Source organism: Sceloporus occidentalis, unplaced genomic scaffold (assembly GCF_023333645.1).
Source record: "Sceloporus occidentalis isolate IW3139 unplaced genomic scaffold, rSceOcc1.0.p SCAF_1, whole genome shotgun sequence".
Classification (NCBI taxonomy): Eukaryota; Metazoa; Chordata; class Lepidosauria; order Squamata; family Phrynosomatidae; genus Sceloporus; species Sceloporus occidentalis.
The window spans coordinates 95,643,256-95,664,421 of NW_028316981.1; the positions used below are offsets into that span (position 1 = coordinate 95,643,256).

The following is a 21,166-nucleotide window of genomic DNA, read 5'->3' on the forward strand; positions in this document are numbered from 1 at the left end:
GGTTAAATCCTGTGCAGAAATGGGATTTTAAAATCGGCTTTTGTGGGTACTTTTTCAGACAATGTTTGCATCAATGAGAAATAATTAATTAATTCAAATGCAAAGTCAACAAAACAGACTCTTTTTTACTTTCTGGAAGTTCCTGAAAGTAAGTATTGTCGACTTTGTGTTCGGATTAATGTTGTGTTATTTCTCATTGACACAAACATTGTCTGAAAAACTACCCGCTTTTGTGGGTTATTTCTAATTTCTGTTCAGGTTAAGCTCGAACGTTGTGTGAAAAACAACCCACTTTTCCTGGGGGGTTCAGTTTAATTCAAGTTTCTGCACAAGATCCATCCCATGTGATAAACTCCTTGATGAATTCAGAATCACATTTTGGATGAAACATATATGTACACCACAGACTCCTACATCCTCTGACAACCATTCTTTCTTTAGAAGACAATAGTGGCTTGTCAAAGAAAGCAAGGAACATGCCACTAACACTTTCAAATTATTGACCTGTGGATTGCTTTGGTACAGAATATGTACTTTGTGAGAGCTTATGTAGAGGCACAAGACTGGAGACAGTGACTGATTGATTAATGCACTTGTCCTTGGCACTGGATTGGTCCTTCTTTTTAACATAGGTGCAAATTTAAACCTAAGCTACTGAGATTTAGAAACAAAATTTAGAAATATCTAGTTACAAGGGAAGAAGAAGAAGAAGAAGAAGAAGAAGAAGAAGAAGAAGAAGTCGTCGTCTAATGTGACAGTGTATAAAGACATAAAATCATATGGGCAACAAGAGGCATCTAGTCCAAATCTCTATAAGTGCAGGAATCTACTTTTAAAGCAAGCCTGAAAAGTGGTCCTCCATTGAAACGTATCTGACAAAGGAAAGCACACCACCTTCCATGGGAGTTTATTCCACTACTCTTAAATTTAGATGCTCAAATCCAGAATCAGAAGCCAGTGTTCATGTAGGGGGCATACTCAGCTTTGATCCAATAGTCTACCAAAACCTAGCATGTTTTTATCATGAACTTGCACTAAGATTTTTGTGGGGGTAGTTCATTAGGGCCAACCTGGCATTAAGTTTGTGATGTGAGAAGTGATCCAAAATGCAGACACTTTCAAAAGATAAAAGTGATTAAACAAGAAACCACAGCTGCTACTGCTTCCTCTCCCACTACTTACACAACTCTTTGCTTTGCTATATGTTCCCACTGACTGTGATTCACTGCTTTCCGAACAGTAAGCTAAATATTTTACTTAGAAAGCCCAAGAACATTTTCACTGTACACATCTGGGATGTTTCAGCTTCACAGCTGCTTAAGGTAGCTACAAATCAGTTTATGAAATATTTGGGCAATAAGCAAGAGAAGAAATGTGCAGAGTGCTGCTCCACGAACTTAAAAGGAGAACAAGCTCTCATAAGCTGATGCTGCATTACGATGTCACAAACTGGTTAGGCTTTAACAGTGAACTGGAATTTCCCTAGAACAGTGCATATTGGTCCTGAGCCATAACTATTTTTCAGTCCATATTTCAATATTTACACAAAAGATGACTGAACATGTAAGCATGGACTTTTCTTTACAGGGCTTGAAGCTGATGCTTTCTAAAATGTGACTCATTCTTATGATAATAATCTGTGTGGTCCAACATGTAGCAATGAAGCAGCTGCCTATGGTAAACCCTTGTACAAAACATGAATGCAACAATGCCATCCTACTCATGTTCCCAAGCAACTAATATATGCACTGTGTGGTACCTCTGCTAATAAAGGGAATACATCTCCATCATGACTAATAGCCACTGGTAGCCCCATTATCCACAATCTTCATTTTCACTAACACAGCTAAAATTTATTGGCATTCATTGAAGACCAGATAGCTTTCTTCCCTGTTGCAATACTTGATAACTATTTTAGATATTAATGTTAACCAAAAAAAAAAAATGTCCTGCAGATAGAAGGATCAAAGTTAGAAAAATGTAATGTGCATTTCTAAGTTAGCAAAAGAAAGAAAGTATGTTCTGAACATACAAGAATCAAAGGTGTGGAGGTTGATAATGTCTTTCTGGCTGGCAAATACTTTGGAAAGACACTGAAATTAGGCATTATTTCTTAAGCAACTAAGCATGCATGGATACTCATCGGAAGAATGGATGAGGAGAAAATGAAGGATATTACAAACTGATCTCTAAAGACACATGAGCAATTTTTCTCCCTCTCCAGGTTCCTGCACCACTCCCAAATGTACTGCAAAGTTGTTGACCAACCTCCAAGAGGCTTATCAGTTGCACTTCCTCCTTGGTAGAAGATGCTAGTTTCTGTCTGGTATAGTAATAGTTGTTGCTGCAGCTGCAGCAGCAGCACTAACTCTATTGTATTTTTATTCAGGCTTGCAGATATGAATATCTCACAGTCTGTCTACTCCTAAAGCAGTCTTGGTGTGGAACAAGGAGAAAAATATCAACTACATTCAATGCTAGCAGTAATAAATAGCAGTAAAGAAAGCTTGAAGACTATCCTGGTTTGTTTGGAGTTTTTTTAGAAAAAGAAAGCCAAACAGAATTAATAAAATAGTTCCCTGGTCTCTTAATAAAAAGTTCTAACTCCCAGTGGAAACCTGAGCATCTTTTTTTTTGTAAACCATTGTCTGCATCTCACAGACAAGCAGACCAATCCAGAATTGCCTGTCTTTTTTTTTTAAGTGAAATAAAATAAATTACTGCAGGCTCACTTATTCAAAGAATACACAAAACATAACCTCAACAATATACAACAGCAAAGAAGATCTATGAATATTTACCCATAAGTTTGTTCAGTTCCCCTTGAGGCATGGCTCGGAAAGCTTCATTGGTTGGTGCAAATACTGTGAAAGATCTCGGTCTATTCAGTGTCTCTGTAAGACCTGCAGACTGGATGGCAGCTACTAGAGTACTGGAAGGCAGTCATATGCACAGCAAAATTAAATTAAGTATTGCGTGTTTTCTAACAGCAGTTCAAAAAGTCACAAGGAAAATACAAGGGTCCCAGTCTAAAGCTTCACATGCATCCTGAGCAAATTCTCCATTCATTTTGTCAGAGGACACAGCTTCATTCAGGCAACCTTTTGCCTTGGAGCTCAGGTATGTGCAAACTAGTATTGGACTAGAGAGCATGAAGCTGAGAATTTGCCAAAAGATCTATCTGGATGCTGATAGATGCTGGTTGAGACTGATTTTTTTGCATTTTCAGTCCATCTGTTCCTAAGAATGATCAAAAGTGTTTCAGCAGTTGGACTGCCCAACCTGCACTAGTTCATCCAACATTTGAGAGCTGAATGAGCAATCTCATTCTTCATTGTTTAACATAAACCACAGCCTCTAAAACTGAGGTCCTCAATCTGAAAAATGGCATCATTGTTGATTTACTAGTTTTCCATCTGTACTGTGGAAAAGTTAAAGAACACTAAATACTAGAGGTATTCTAGACACAATAGAATCTAATGAAATTATAGCTCTTGGCTGCATTTCAGTAATTTAAATCCAACTGCTTATCCCAGTTAGAAATAAATCAATTGACTTAAATCAAATTTAACATTAATCAACTGAAAATTTTGTTGTTTTGGATTACATCTTCACACAAACAGTTGTCCTAAGCAGCAGCATGTGCAATAAAAGCCATCCTAGATATCATCCTTGTGCTAACTCTGAAAAAAATATGCAATTCTTAGCATAATGGGCTTTATTCGAATGTAAAAACATAACTGGAAAAAGGCCACTGAAGCAACTGCTGAACTCTAAGTCAACAGTTGAGTAAATCCCACTGATTCAGTGAACTTACTCTATTTAGGACTAGCAATTGCATTTAAGCTACTTTTTTTTTTCTTTTTTGAGTGAATACTGGGCAGAAACTCTTTTAGACCAAATTGTAATTTGTCATTTCTTATCCGTTTTAAGTATCTTCTTTAAAAACAGATAAATTTTCACTAGGAGTATGTGCCTTCAAATCAGCTATTATGGTGACCCCATTAATTTCATAGGGTTCTTAGGCAAGGAATACTGAAATATTCCTTTCCCTAAAATATAGTCATCTCCTTTCCCTAAAATATAGCCCATAGCACTTGATATTTGTTGGAATTCTTCCAGGGCTGACCTTGCTTAACTTCCAAGATCAGACAGGATCTGGTGCCTTTAGGGTATGTGGTTGAATAAAATTTAGATGTATTATGCCACTGAGGCAGGGTTTCCCTGAAAAACCTAGAATATAAATGTTTTGTTTATTTATTCATTATGGAAGAATTAAATATTCAGTTTAAACTTCTCACTAACACAGACAGCCATAGTACAGAGAATTATATATCATTGCATTCATCTTCTGAATTCCTAGGCTCTGGAGTTCTTCTTTTCACATTGCATTTTTACACCTTTAGACTCTTCCTTAAACCACACCTTAGACTCTTCCTTAGACTTTCAGGTGAAGCAACTTTTTAAATCTGGTAATCAAGAAAAAATAAAGTTTTTTGGGGGGAGGGGGAGGCTTCAAAATGTTAACTCTGTCTAAGAAACTCTCAATGTTTTCCCCAAGACAAAACGTTAAGTGTCTCAACCATATGAATGAGCAGCTGACCTTACTTGTAAGGGAAGTCACACATATTTCCATCTGAAAAGGGGTTCCTCCATAAGAATTCTATTGGACTTTGAGGGCAGTGACATATGCTGGCATAATTCTACTTTACACTTGCATGTTTTTTTTCTCTTGTCATTGTGGGGGTTGGTATTCCAAAGACTCCAAGGATTCACTGTGTTACTGCAATACTGCAACAACCATTCTGTTGCTGGTAGACAGCAGAGGGAATTGTTCCCATAGCCAGATACTGCTATCATCTGCTGAGAATTCTGAAGGACCCTAGTAGAACTTGGCAAATATCCTCAGTGTTCTTCAATCTCCCCTCCACCCTTACTTCCCACAAGCCATGGAATGGTCACCAGTGGCTATCATAGTACAGTGGTGCCTCGGGTTACGAAAGTAATTCGTTCCGCGGCCGCTTTCGTAACCCGAAAGGCTTCGTAAGCCGAAAAACCCATAGGCGCTAATGGGGAAAAGCCGCGATTTGGTGCGAAAAAGCCGAAAAAAGCACCAAAAGTTTTTTCGTAACCCGAAAAAACATTCGTAACCCGGAACAATAATTCCCTATGGGATTTTTTCGTATCCCGAAAATTTCGTAACCTGGGTATTTCGTATCCCGAGGTACCACTGTATAATGGTGAGTCCTAGGGCTAGGGACAGGGAAACCACAGTAGAACTCTTATGCTATGCTTGACCATGTATGATCTTGGCCTTTCTTTTTAATATGTGAAAGGGACATAGGAAGCTGCCTGAATCTGAGACCACTAGCCCTTCTCACTCAGTGCACTCTATCTTTAGTGCCATGATCACAAATGAAAATACAAAGCAAAGTGAGGACACAGTAACTGACTAAACAGGATGCCAACCACAGACATTTGATTAAATATGTATAACAAAATTAGTTTTAACAAATATGTTCTTACTAAAGCAAAACTGCTAAACTATCCATCCCACTCCACAGGCAGTAAGAACTAAAAAGAATACCTGAAACGATCATCTGCTTTGAGCACATCCATCACAGTTCCAACTGGGGGAGTCACTATCTTGTCAACAGCAAATAAGGTGCCAAATCTCCCTCTCTTGTCATGAGCAGCAATGCAGGCATTTTCAATACAGAGATTCTACAAGAAGAATTGCATTTTTAAAAAAGGTCATGAAAGTCTGAAAGGATTATTGACATGCAATGCAGGCACCAATTTCAACCCATTTTCCCAATTATCTGCACCTCTGCTAGACTGGATGATCAATTTTGAAGATGTTCTCCAATCTGTGGGAGACTGGGAGAAAGGGCTGAACAGAAGGAGGAAGGAACCACCTTTGCAGTGAGCTTGAACTCTTCTATCTACAGTAAGAAATCTATTGAACTTAATTTAATCAGTATATGATATTGATGATTATACCTGGATTTTTAATGATGTAAATTAATTCTAATCGTTTTTTATTAATTCTACAAAATACAACATTAGTATTGAAATCTCTTCACTGGCTGCCAATTAGCTTCCGGGTGCAGTACAAAGTATTAGTTATTACCTTTAAAGCCCTACATGGCTCGAGTCTGAGTTACTTGCGGGAACGCCTCTCCCTATATAATCTGCCCCGCACTGTTAGAACAGCTGGGAAGTTTTTATTAGAACATCATAATACCAGGTTAATGACAACCTCCCATAGGGCGTTCACTGCCGGGGTCCCAAAATTAGGGAATGAGATCCGTCTTATCACTACCTTAGAGGCCTTTAAGAAGGCACCCAAGATGGATCTCTTCCGGTGAGCTTATCTTCTTGACTATGATTGTTGGCTAATTGTTGAATTGCTATTTTAGAGAACTAATAGGAATGTTGGTGAATTCAGTACAGTATTACTGTTTTGTACTATATATCATTTTAATGATGTAATCCCACCTCAATCCATGGGAGAGGCGGGAAATATAAATAAACATTATTATTATTATTATCAACATCATCATCATAATTTTGGAAAAATAAAATTTTGAAAAAAACAATGAGATTCTCATAAGCTACATGAACACATAATGGTAACATTTGTGGTGTTGCTTGTCATCAAGCCATTTCTGATTCATGGTGACCCTAAGGCAAACCTAGCACAGGGTTTTCTTGGCAGGTTTCTTCAGAGGGGTTTGCCATAGCCATCCTCTGAAGCTGAAAGACTGTGACTTGCCCAAGGTCACCCTGTGGGTTTTCATGAACCAGCAGATTCAAACCCTGCTCTCCAGTCATAGTCCAATGTTCCAACCGCACCACCACCACCTCAGAAAACAAAATATGGCACATTAGCCAGTCACAAGCCATAATGAGCATGGTTTCTTGTTGGCTTACTGAACTCTGATACTAAATATTGATCCAGTGATTTTGAAAGCAGTTTTGATACAATTAATTCAGTGAAAATGTATTCAACAGAAGAGTCCAGGCTGGTCATCTACTTTGAAGGAGAAACAGAGCCAGAGTTGTACAGTAGCTCAAGTAAGGACTCTGGAATGGCACAGCCTGTGTTCAAAATCCTTGCTTTGCCATGAAGTCCCTATGTGATATAACTTCACAGAGTTGCTATGATGATAAAAATGTAATAAACATGTATATACTCCTCTAAGTGCCTGGGATCTGAACATGATAGACAGGTTGACATACCAATGCACAAAATTCCACACGCTTCTTTTAAGGAAGCTTATCTGTGAAGGATCACCTATACTTTAGGATATGTGTATTTCTATCTCCAAATGTGGAACTGGAAGTTATAATTAAATGTAAACGTACATTGCGGTATACAAATACTCTCAGTTCTTTGCCACTCAGAGTTTCTAGCTTTTGCCCATGAAAGAGGTACTTCGAAGAAAGCTGCTCTTTAATGATGTGATCCCGGAGCAAGTTCCGATCTGCAGAAGGAGTCTGACCTGCAGAGTGAAACAAAATCAAGGTTCATAAATGGACATCAGTCCAATTAGATCTTCTGTTGCTTGCACCCTAGAATCTTGTTGGAAAGTATACAAGTGCTGGCAATTGCTTCCTTTTTGCAGTGGAAACAGTCTCTGTAAGGAACAAATTCAGTGTCAACAACTCATGAAGAGATGCCTATATAAACAATTTTCCTTACTGATGGAAAATCGTGATTCATGTTGGTATTGTCCTCATCCATCACTCTGATATTTTCCAGAACTAAAAATGACAACAAAAGGGTTTACATTTCCAAGAGAATGCACTCCCTAGTTCTACCTTCCCTGATTACTGCATACACTGACTTAAACCCACTCCAAATTCCCAAAGTACCTGCACTTGAATTAACTTCAAAATGGAAGGAGAGGAGGAAATCTTGCTCCACTCAACATTTTTTAAAGAATATATTTTTGTGCAGTACACACCATCTGTTTCATAGCCCATACCTCAACAGCATGGTCATTATTGGTCCTCTACAAGTAACCTCTCCTACCTCCCCCTACATTAGTATCAATGAGTAACAATTACTCCAGAAAATAAAAGGAAGAAGAAAACAACTATTCAGATATTCTGTTATAAAAGCAAAACAAATAAACAAACACAATCTAGAAAACTTTAAAGACCAGCAATTTTATTCTGGTGAAAGTTTTGATGCATTAGAGTCCACATAATCAAAAGGTTCTGGCAAATGCTGATGTAACTACACATGAGTTTCTGCTTAGGACAGCACATAAACCATTCACTATTCTTTTAAATTAAATTTTCTTATTTCTAAAATAAAAGTAGAAAACAGATGATCAAGAAGCAAGAAATAAAAGCTATTTATTGTAAAAAGATAAAGCCTCTCTTCCCTTATTTTCCTTCTGCATTTATTATTACATGAGCAGGCATGAGAAAATGAAGGGTATGACCTTAACAGGCAACCCTACTAATTAAAAAGGACTTCTAGTACTCAGCTGAAGAGTATATGGAAGACTATAATCCCATATGAGCCTGCTCCAGCTTTGAGATCTTTGAGGAAGATCCACCTCTTAGTCATGCCGCCTACTCAGGCAAGACTGGTGGGAACAGAGGACTAGTCCTTCTTGGTGGCTGCTCACAGGTTGGAACTCCCTTCCTAGGCAGGCAAGGATAGCTCCCTTTTTGTTGTCCTTCTCTTAGCAGGTGAAAACTTTTCTGTTTCAAGGGCTTTTAATAAAGTGTTGCCTTATTGATTTTTATCTTTAGTCCCCTGAATCCATTTCTTTTGAATGGTTTTAATTCTATAATAATTCATACTCTAATGGTAAGCAGATGGCTTTATATAAGAGTTCCAGTGCTTACCTTTGTAGAAAGAGTTGATGGGCACCAGAAGTGTAAGTCGTTCATTTCCAGTGAGATGTGAACCAAGACCGGCTTGTTGAAAAAGTTCAATAGATGTTGAAACATCGGACTCCTTGCCCAATTCCAACAAAGTTTTAGCTTCAATTTACAAAAGAAAAGGAAAAAAGAGTGTCTTTATTCCACAATTATTAATCGTTGTTCAAGAAATGTCATAAATTTTCAAAGCTTCTAAAACTAAAAGATGTTGTTAAAAACATATTTTCAATGCCATACACAGCATATTTTAAGAAAAAGTATTCTAAGTTAATATTACAACAAGATGTTTTTGAAATTAAGCTTCCATGTTGCTTTTGAAATTAAACCTAATGTTAGATATATTTTCCTGTTAAAAACCAGAAATATATAACCTTCTTCTGTTATTTCCTTTGGCAGATGGGGTCTTAGATAACTTGGGATTAGAAAGGAAAACAATGAATGACCTGGATACTGGAACTTAGGTTTGGGGCCAATTAGCTCCTTTCAGGCATGCAAAATAAATAATGGAAAAGGAAAGGGTTTAGGAACTTTAGTTCAAGAGCTTTGCAAAATTGCAGTCTCTGACTACCCAGCCCCCAAATCTCCTCCCACAAAGAAACCTTCAGAACTTTGCACATTCATCATCTACATGCATTCAAACAAATGAAGGAATTCAAATTGCACCACTGCATCTTGGCACGTTTGTTGTTCCAGTAGATCCCTCGTAATGAATACAAGAAATTCTGAATATTCCTCCACAAGGACAGAGATGCTGTGGGACCTGCCTACCCTTGTTTTCCTCTTCATACATTGACTTTAAGTGTCTGAATGATGCTACAATCTGTTCTCCCATGCTCTAAGAAAATAAACCAGTTCAGGGTGATTAAGACATTGGCAAGTGGTTATGACATGCCTCATTTTGAGGGACAGGAATAATGGGAGAGAGGAAAGTTTTACCTGAATCTGGGATAAGTAGTTCATTGACAAAATGTATCACACCGTTGGTGGCTATGACATCCTTGTTAGCAATAATGGGCCTCCCATTGAGGGTCAGCTCATCACCATTACAGCCAATTTCCAACATGTTGCCATCCAATGTTTCCATGGATAAGCCCGCAATAATAGCTTCAGCACACATGGCTGATTTTAAGATGTGGTTGTTCAACAGGTCTATATGGGAACAAAACAGGATACGCATTTATCAAGCAGCTTGGAAATTATCTCAGGGGAACATGGATTGAAAAGAGTACTCTGGCCCTCCTCCCCAAGAATTTATTTACATCTTGCTGTAACAGGAACAGATTGGTAAAGGAGATCTTCACAGCCCACATAAGCATCAAAATGTTAGCAGCTGGACATAAGGTAAAAAGTTACTATTGATCTTCTGGCCCATTCCTTTCCTCCCAGTGTCATATGGCAGTAGCTCCCACTCTTTGGTCATCCAGATGTTTTGGACTTCAGTTCCAAGAATTCTTGACTGTTTGCCAAGCTGGCTGGGGCTGCTGGAATTTGAAGTCCAAAACACCTGGAAGATCAAAGGTTGGGAACATCTGTCACAAGATGAGCACAAAACCCAGTATTCTTTAGCTATGTGCAAAATTTTCTTATTGTTTCAAAAAAAAAAAAAAAAAAACACACACACACACACCAAAAAGTATGGTTGGGGCACTAATTTGTGAAAACAAACCCGTGTTTTTCACAAGGTTAAGTTTTCTTTGTCAAACTTTTATTTCTCCTGTTAATTCAAGGCCCTACCAATATGGATTTTGTTGTTGCATGCCTTCAAGTTGTTTCTGACTTATGATGAACCTATGGCAAATCTATTACAGGGTTTTCACGGCAAGATTTTTTCAGAGAAGGTTTGCCTTTGCCTTTCTCTGAGACTGAGAAAGTGTGATCAAGATCACCTAGTGGGTTTCTGTGGCTGAGTGGGGACTTGAACCCCAGTCTCCATAGGTATACCCCAATGCTCAAACCACACCATGCTAGCTCTGCTTCTTATTTAAAAGCATGGACACCCACTCTAATTGTAATTGTAGCTTTTTCCCCTTGAAAGCAAATGAATATTTTAAAAAATCTGTATTGTATTTGTATAAGTTGTATAAATCAAAGTAAAGCTAAGAAAAATTACTTTTTAAACTATAGCTCCTAGAATCCCCAGTCAGCACAGGCTGGGGGATTCTGCTAGCCATAGTCCAAAAGCATACCTTTACCATGCTCTGGCCCAGACTTGTGTTCTTCTAGTATACCGTTCAAAGTGCTGAACCATATGCTATTGTTCATCTAGTTCCCCATGAAAAATGCTGACCAGTTTGCTATTGCTCATCTGCCTCTCCACACATCTTGGTTCCTTTTCTGCCTTCTGACTAATGACTCATTGCTGACAAAGCATCTTTCATGGTTCTGTGTTCCTGCCATGAAGGAAATATCAAGTAAATCCGCAGGGAAAGGTCACTGCCACTGCAGTAGGTCCTGCAACTAAGCATACTATAATGGGGAACAGGGCCTGTCTGTTTTCAGCTCTTAAAGGACCTTGAGAGAAAACAAAGCGTGAGCCATCTTAGTGGTTGCTCTTCCTAGTTCTAATGGTATGTGTCTACACAGATGTATCAGTTTCACAACAAATTAATTATCATCACCCATCATGAGATCTGTAGTTTGCTGAAGTACTTAGAAGGTATTGAGGATTAAATCACTTTAATTCTGCAGTACAGATATGCTCTTTGGGGGTTCTATGGGGCAAATGTAAATGAATATTGCAAATAAATTATGTCCAAAATATGTTTAAAGAATAACAATATAACAAATCATATATTAAATTGAACACCTATTGAACGTCCTAAACGTTTCATGCATCCAATGACAGGCTAGTGCAGGACCTGATTGTAGAAATGTTCTATATGTGATGCTTAGTAGTATAGCAAGCAATCTTGGATGCAAACATTAAAGCCTTTATGGAAGGGTAAAAGGATCTAATTCTTATCCTTAGCATCTGCAGCTCCTCTCCTTTCTAGCTCTCCCTCTCTTTCTGAACTAGCAAGAACTAGTAAGAGCAGCCCTCTTCTTTAGTGTTTCCCTACCCACTGCACCAAACCATAATTTATAAGAGTTACATCAATAAGCACGCTCCTTTGTAAACTCTAATATAGAGGAGCACTATAATGCAAAGTGCAAAGCCCATTATTCCTCTGGATGGAGCCATTAACAATTAAAGAGCTATGAGTTGATATAACTGTGTAATGCAGAGTGGGCAAAATTTTTGTAATTTCATATTATCTCTTTCAAAGTCTACATTCAGGTTCAGTTAAGTTTGTGGAGGCCACATTCCTGTGGTAGATGGGGCAAAATGATAAAACCATTCTCCAATGCCTATCTGCTAATGATGCCCAGGTACTATGTGGCCAAACCAGACCAGAGTCCACAGGACAATTTTTAAAAGTATGGGGTGGGAGGGGAGCTCAAAACCAGCAGGCAAACCATTACGAATTTTGCACACTTGCAAAATATATAAAATAATTGCAGAATATAATGAATAACAACAAACAAACAAACAGCTTCATTCATATACCGCTTCATACTGAACTAACAGTGTCTAAGCAGTATACAACTGTAAGCTAATTGCCCACAACAACCTGGGTACTCATTTTAGTGACCTCCTTGGAAGAATGCAAGCTGGAGTCGAGCTTGAGCCCTTTTGCTGGTATTGAACTCGCAACCTTATGGTTTTGAGTGAGTGGCTGCAGTACAGAGTGAGTGGCTGCAGTACATTTAACCACTGCACCACCAGGGCTCAAATACAGCAGTTAGCAACATTATTCCTAGGAGGACACTGACAAAACAATAAATAAAATATAATAACATTGTTTAAAGCATAAAAATAATATACAGAGGAACAGGGGGAATATATAAGACCTGTTAATTGATGCAAAGATGGTTATAAACACTTTTGACTAGTAACTGCTTGGTGGGATCAGCAACACTAGAGTCTTGTTAGTTTTAACTATTTGTGCTTGATCATGGGAGGGAATGTCTTCATCCTTCCTCTGCCTAGCGTTTTTGTGTGGGTGGGGGGAGGGGGGACTTAAGCTTCCCCTTTGCCTTAGGTCCCTGAAGATGACTGTTTACCTTTTAAAGCTTCTGGGTCTCCCAGGATCCTATTTAGAGTTTCTTGTGGAATCTTCTCAAAGGCTTCATTGGTTGGAGCTAACAATGTAAACTGGCCTTCATTTTCTAAAAGGTTGTTCAAACCAGCTGCTGCCACAGCAGCCTTTAAAGAAACACAAAAGAAATAAGCAAGTTAGAATGAATCCTGTGAAGCTACAAATTAAGTAGATTTCCAAGAAAGTAGACTACTTTAAATTGGCATCAGAAGAAATGGGCTTACCCTAAGGGTTTCTAGACTTTCTTCAATCTCAACAATCTGCAGGATATTATTTGTTGTTGTGGAAATGACTTTGTCTATCAGATGGACAACTCCATTGGTGGCATGATGGTCAGCCTTCAATAATCTAGCACAGTTCACTGTTACAATCTGGAGAAAACAAGAATCAGTGATATCAAAACCTACAGTTAATATAATGTAGACATGAAAAATGTTGATGTGATAATACAGTGTTTATTTGTTTGAAGAATTACAGTTTAGTGGATGCTTCATTTTGCTCCTGTATCCTCAATAAATGAAGGCTCAGTTCTTAAGAGTGAGTGGAATGAAAGCCTTTCAAAGAACCCTGCTGATGTGAAATGCTGATCACCAGTTTTGATATATAAATAAACAAAATAACCGATGGATTTGTTTTCAAAAATAATATCACTAATAAACACATCAAATGCAAACAACAAAGTACAAAATACAGCATGCTGAATCCACTACAAAGGCTGGTTGACAATATTATTCACTGTTGTTTCTTCAGATACAATCAATGCTACATTCACCCATATACACTCGACCCTCCATATCCATGGATTCTTTATCCACAGACTCAACCATTCACAGCTTGAAAATATTCCAAAAACCTATTAATTCCAAAATCAAACCCTGATTTACCATTTTATATAAGGGTCATAATTTTACTATGCTACTGTATATAATGGGCCTAGAGCATCCATGGATTTTGGTATCCTCAGGATGTTCTGGAACCAAACCCGAGCAGATACCAAGAGCCCACTACATTGGGGTAAGGGACATAGGGCTCTCCAACCTTTGTAGAAGTACAACTCTGGTTATGTTCCATCATTGGCTATGCTGGCTAAAGCTGATTAGAGTTGCAGTCCAACAACCGTATCTTCCTCCTGATCCTCAGTAAAGACATCTATAGTCACTCAAGTGTAATTTGACAGCTATGTTTATGTTCTGTATAATGCAAAGGGTGTATGACCACCACCTAGGGAGCTCTGACAGCAGCTGTCCAAGAATAGTATGACTTTGGAGTCTTCCCAGCTTGAATTTTAAACAAATCTACCAATGAAACACAAGGGGCACTCCAAACACTCCACAAAAGCTAGTTGAAGAATAGAATCAAAAGACCCATTTCTCATGTACCGGCTCTTCTATATTTCTATAGAAATATTTGGTGGGATTGTACATTTTATCTTACATAGTCTTGGGGAATGTGATTCTACAATTCACTACTATTCTTTCATACAATCAACACTGCATCTACCCATGTAGCTCTACAGCAAGGCTGAGGATCTTAATGGACTGCAAGTCTCATCCTCCATATGTTGGCTAGGACTGATGGAAGTTGCAGTTCACCTACTCTAGAAGGCTATGCATTCCACATTATGAACCAAGGCCCTCCTTATATCTGAATAAAAATGTATGCCAAAAGGATAAATATCACTGCTCTTTTAGTATAGTACAGACAGAAAGCTTGTGCACACTTACATCCCAGTACCTCATAGCAATGTAGCATCATAGGTATGATCCCTGGATGCCTGGGTGTGGGATACTAAAGTTCAAGGCATTGGAGAACAAGCTACAGTGACAGGTGTGAAGGCAGAATCAGCCAAATAATCAGCAGTGCATTCCTCAAAGAAAGCTCTGCTCTCTTTTGGCCAATTTCCCTTATTTCCTATTCTATGCTGCTGAGGAGGATTCTCTGTGGGAGGCTTCAGGGGAGGAACAGACATTAAAAGTCTGATTCTGTGAGTTTGTTTTGCTTGTGGTTCTTGGGATCCATGCTAGAGTGAAAAACCATCTGCAGTATCTTACAACACCTATGGACTTCTCTATGCATGACAATTGTCACGTGATAGCTACTTGGAAGAACGTTTGCATGTTCCATGCAATGACATAATGTGGACTAGCCTTAAATCTCTGGTCACCATCACTACCATCCCCACACTGGGAAAAGCATTAATATTGTTGGCATTAATATATGGTGAAAACATTAATTCTGTTAACCAACTCATCTGGCTTGTCTACATTAACTCTGCATCCCAAATTCATCCTAGGCTGGTTATGTGGTATCTACCCCAAAACAAACAGCTTCATTTATATACCACTTCATACTGAACTAGCAGTGTCTAAGCAGTTTACAACTGTTAGCTAATTGCCCCCAACGATCTGGGTACTCATTTTAGCGACCTCCTTGGAAGGATGCAAGCCTGAGTCGAGCTTGGGCCCTTTTGCTGGTATTGAACTCGCAACCTTATAGTTTTGAATGAGTGGCTGCAGTACAGACATTTAACCACTGCACCACCAGGGCACACAGCTCCAAAACTCTAAATTGGGCCCAGGTTGTTTACGTGATACCTGGACCCAATTTGAGGTTTCCATTTACTTAACTTTTGCTGTCGGTTTTCTCGTCTCCTTGTGGTGATGATGGTGGCTGCCTTCACTCACATGGTCCCAAGCTGCCCACTGCCACCATCGCTGCAGGCATGTTGCTCTGAAGTTAGACCAAGGCACTCAATATTGTTAATACAGGGGGCCTCAGAGTGATGCACCTGTGGGCGGCTCGAGAGTATGTGAATGAAAGCATCATAACCACTGCAAAGCTGGTAAGGGGCAAATTCAGGGTCAATATACTCTGGGGATATATTTTGGAAGGTGTAGACAAGCCTTCTCAGTAACAAACATTGACTGCATTTGCCGTATATGTTTGGCATTATGGCAAGGAAACACCTAGCTTCAGTTGTATTTGTAGCTTTACCAGATACTCACTCCATTTGGATAATGATGAATCTGGATATCAATATTCTGATACATTGAAGGGAGAGATGTTCCATGTTTCAACTCTTCAGTTAGGACTCGCTTATTCACCATGTGGTAGCGGAGAGCATTTAGCAGCTCAATATTAACATTACTCACCAAAGAATCCAACATTTCCTAAGAAGAAATCCAATTAGTCCAATTCAAATGATAGGTCAATGCAATTTTATAATTGGCTCTATCTGCCACAGCATGATAGAAAGAGAGAAATTATTCCCTACCTAGATTGCAGATGTTTCCCTATGAGGATTGAAGTTAGAGGGAACATATAACTTTCTTGTTGCAACATCTGCACTAGCTGCTGGTCTGGTTCAAGGCACAGTTCAAATTGCTGGCTAAGACCTATAAAGTCATATATGGTCCAGGCTATCTGAAGGACTGTATCTTCTCAGATAAGCCTAGCTAAATGCTTAATATCTTCAGGGTAAGTAATTCTCCCATCACCTTCTTGGGCACATTTGATAGTAACTCTGGAGAGGACCTTCTCAGTAGCTTCTCCTAGACTTTGGAACTCTTCCTAGGGAGGCCTTGCTGTTATCAAAGGAAGACCTTTCTTTTCCATGCATTTGAAAATTGTATATGTATTGTTTTGTTTCAGTGCTATACCTTTTACATGTATGCTTTTAAAGTAATGTGTGTTTCAATTTCAATATTATTTTAACCTTAATTTTTTGTGAGCTTTTATGTGGCTTTACTTATATTTATTTTATTCTGTAAACTCCCTTAACTCTCTCTACCAGAGAGTTGTAATATTGTAGTTCAACGGAGTAGAGAATTCTAACAGATAATTGTAAGTACCTCACCAAACACAATCCCAGGACCCCGTAGGATGACTCTACGACAGCTAAGTGGTACAAAACATCTTTAGGACTGTATTGTAGATATACCCAAGGAGCAGTGCTCTTGATACAGGATTGTATTGAATGAAGGACACAGAAAGGACAGTATTAGAGCCCCACTGACTAAACCGGCTGGATAATCTTAAATGCTGAATCCAAAAATGGTGTGTATCTTGTCATAGCAAGAAGTCATCCCAAATTCGGCATCATGGTGTTTGGATGTTCTTATTTTACTTACAAGGGCTCCATTCAATGCCTTGTAGCAAAAGCTTCTGCTGTTTCTTATTGTGCACTTCTCATTGTGTGGCTAAATGATCCTATTTTTCATTATTTTCCCCCAGCCCATTCACATTGGGAAAATAAAGCTCTTTATTCTTACAGCAGGCAATGATGCCCAGGCTTCATTGGTTGGGGCAAAGATTGTATAGCTTCCAGGGCCAGTGATTTCAGCACTCAGGTTAGAGCTGGCAGAATAGAGTTGAGTAGTAGTGGCTCCAACAACTCCAAGGGTCTCATAAAGGTTTGAAAGTGGCAATGCTGTTAAAACAACAACAACAACAACACAACATTTATTTCAGTTTAACAAGGTATTAGCAGCAGCATGGTAACATTTGCTATTTCCCAATCAAAATAATAATAAAAAAGATTGCCCCAAGAATTTCCAAAAATGAATGCTGGATCAGTTTTGTGCAGATCCAGATTTGCACTTCAGCTTAGAGTGTGCCCATCCACCCATCCTAAAAGCTCTTTCAGAAATGGAAAAACAACAGATCGGGGAAACCTTTCATCCTTTCTCTATCTATCATTTTTCCATGCTAACATATCCACCCACCAGTCTTTTCTTCTGTCAGATGTCAAGCGAGCTTTTACCTGGGGACTGGGAGAGACTGCCAGGGATAATTTCCAGCAGGCAATATGCAAGTGGGATAGGACACCGCTCCCACCTCATACACCATTCCTCCTTTCCCCTCTACCAACAGTAGTTTTGTAAATAAGGAACAGGATCACCTCTATTGTTCCATGCATTAATGTGTGACATCCAGTTGGCCCTCAGCATCTGTGACACATAAAATAACAGGCAAGCCAAACTAAAATATAATTATTAAATGTGGGATTAATACAGGAGCAGGACAATACTGCACAAGGTGAGTAAAAGATGAGGCAAAGCTGATTTATGAATAGCCAATTTATGAAAGATTGAGTCATAACATGGGGGACTTGGGAAGAGCCTTTAAAGAAAAAAAGGATTGAAGAGGAGAGGAATCTACTCCAGACAGAGGTGAAGACAAAACAGGAATTTGGAAAAGGAAGAAACTGAAGATTATATTAGATATATTTTGAGAGAACAAAAACTGCCATCGATCAGCGCAAGAGGTCATTAAGAAACAAGAAGACTGGATTGTAACTGACCAAATGGGTGCTTTGTGGATGCCATGAGCAAGCCCAGTTTAGCCTAGTGTTCAGAACCATGCAACCTTCTACCTTAGAAATTCCATTTATCCATCAATCAAATAAGCATTGACAAAAAATAAAATATGGCTCTTGGAAATATTAAGAATATAACACATGGCAGGATTTCTTGACAGGTTGCTTATGGTGGGGAGAGATACAGGAGGTTCCATGCCCTGAATCATACGGACACCCCAACAGTGGTCAGAAACAGGAGGAAGAAGTAAGATAGACCTGAAATATTAGGAGCTGTTCTACTCTATGATTATAGCAGAATGCAAAGTGAGTCAAGAAGAACAGCTACTATTTGTATATGTGAAGGTATATTTCTGTTTCTGGTTACTGGATGTGTTTTGTATCTCCAAAATGTAATGTGTAAAAGTCACCTGTTGTTGTCACTTCTCATATCAAAGTGTCTGGACTTTGTATCTCATGACTTTTCACCCATCATCAGTGAAAGCCATCTGAAAGGTTCATCAGCTGAATCCCTATATAAAACAGACCTCCCAACCCTTCCAAGTTGATGCAAGATTTGATTTTATCCATGTTCTACTTACCAGCTGGGCAGCCTTTTTCTCCAGGAACTTCTTCATATCCTGGACAACATTCATAGGCAATCACTCTGCAATGAGAAAGAAATGCAGAACATTAAATGAAATGACTAGGTAGAATTCAATTGATATCCATTCCAGTGAACACAGGTAATGACAGTTTGACACAAATCCAATTACACCAGCCATCCTCAAACAGCAGGTTCTCTAGAGGTTCTGATCCACAGCTCCCATTACTCCTAACTATTGGCTGTGCTACCTGGAGCCAAAGCAACCAGGTTAGAAAAGGCTGAATCTGACAGTTGAATAATGTGTTCAAAGGTACAGCATAGCAGAGAGGACTATAGCTAGAAAGAGCAATGAACACCTTCTGGCACACAGATGTGGAAAGTGAAGGCTAGAGTTAGAACCCTTTACCCTCCCATGCTAGTTTTTCATATGAAGAGAATTTGAACAATGAGGTGACATTCAAACACACAGTCCCCTTGGTACTACTGTGTGATACAGCAGGCCCTTGGTATCCACTGAGGTTTGTTTCCAAGATCACCAGTGGACAGCAAAATCAAATCCCATTATATACAATAGCATAGTTAAATAATGTCCTTTATATAAAGTATCAAAATCAAGGTTTGCTTTTTGAATTTTTAAAAATTATTTTAAACAGTCTTTTCAAGCCATGGATGGTTGATTTGTGGATGCAGACCCCATGGATACAGAGGGCCGACTGTATCTCAATGTATAATATAACCACACTTCAGCCAAGAAACTATTGTTCTCTTCATTTAATTGTAATTCATACATAGGCCTAAATTGTTAGTCTAAACTAACCAAGACCCAATGAATGAAAGGGAACATGCACAATATTTATGCAAGTTTCCTTCCTCCTTCAACTGGAGAAACAAATGGACTTCTGCATAGACTTTGGGCATTTTCACATGATAAAATTTAGCATGAGGCCTGTATTATTTGCCTGTGATCATATAGATAGTTCAAACAAGCCAAACATTTTCTCAGAAGAAAGTACTCATTTGTACTGGAAGTACCTGCTTACATATAGTGATGGCAATTTTTATTACCAGGGCATTACTGAAAAGAGGACATCCCAGTCATAATAATAGAATATAATAAGTTAATGTGTAGATTTCTAGTTTACACATTACTTCCTTCCCAGAATAACAGGCAAGCATCAGAGTATGGGTTTGCGAGTTGGATGATGACTCTGGAGAGTAGGGTTTGAATCCCAGCTAGGCCATATAAACCCACTGGGTGACCTTGGGCAAGTGACACTCTATTATTATTATTATTATTATTATTATTATTATTATTATTAAGCAGCTTTATTTATATAGCGCTGTAGATTTGTACAATTTAAGAAATAATAGCATAATACATAACAATACAGGAAAGGGTTCTATAAAACAGGCAACAACTTAAAAATGTCAAATAGAAAACCCCCTCTGAAGAAACTTGCCAAGAAAACCCCATTATAAGTTCACATTAGGGTTGCCATAAGGTGGAAGCGACTTGAAGGCACAGAACAACAAACATCACTTTTTTATAAGCAGGAAACCCAGCAGTATAGTCACCAATACACACTGATATTTGATCTCAACGCAGAAACTGAAACATTCAATTTTAAACAAAGTTTACCACAAACATGATACAATAACAGATGTTGAAAGAATCAATGCAGTCTCTTGTGGTATTACATGAAACATGCCTACAGAATTTTCACATATTGCAGAGCTAATTAACACTACAGTTTTCACTTCATTTTGCAGCAAGACTACAAAATGTTGAGTAATTAAGAAGAGTTTTGTTGGATCAGACTCAACTACAGATGTGAAAACCTGGAAGAAGAAAAAATGAGGAAAAACAGCTTTCCCCCATTTTAAGACTGCACACTCCTGAGCCTTAGCACACCACGGCGGCGGCATCATGGCAGCATCCCATCCACATGGGCGCCGCTATGATGACGTAAGCGATGCATAGCATACAGATGTCGCTGCACATCACTTACATCACTGGTGCGCCAATGGCGCATTCATGACGTGCGCCGGGTACCACAAAATGAATCCAGTTTTTCTGGGTTCTTTTTACTGTGGAGGAACGTTGCATGGTTTGGCTGCTGCAGTGTCCCTCCGGAAGAAAAACTGGCGCCTCCAGCCCGCTGTTTTGGCGTGGTATGTATTGTGCCATTGTTAGTGTTTAAATACTTTAATATGCTT

At 38.8% G+C, this 21,166-nt stretch overlaps 1 protein-coding gene across 1 annotated transcript in view; it reads right to left on the minus strand.

The window, feature by feature from the left end:
• The window catches only part of TGFBI (transforming growth factor beta induced), a 64,057-nt gene that overhangs the window by 11,563 nt on the left and 31,328 nt on the right, over nt 1–21,166 (minus strand). Inside the window, exons 3-12 of the mRNA XM_089518061.1 lie at nt 18,945–19,009; nt 17,318–17,475; nt 16,052–16,216; nt 13,271–13,417; nt 13,012–13,153; nt 9,844–10,056; nt 8,872–9,009; nt 7,372–7,508; nt 5,588–5,724; nt 2,802–2,932 (exon numbers count right to left, since the gene is read on the minus strand). Of these exons, the coding sequence (XP_089374187.1) occupies nt 2,802–2,932; nt 5,588–5,724; nt 7,372–7,508; nt 8,872–9,009; nt 9,844–10,056; nt 13,012–13,153; nt 13,271–13,417; nt 16,052–16,216; nt 17,318–17,475; nt 18,945–19,009 (1,433 nt within the window). The remainder of the gene's footprint in view (nt 1–2,801; nt 2,933–5,587; nt 5,725–7,371; nt 7,509–8,871; nt 9,010–9,843; nt 10,057–13,011; nt 13,154–13,270; nt 13,418–16,051; nt 16,217–17,317; nt 17,476–18,944; nt 19,010–21,166) is intronic.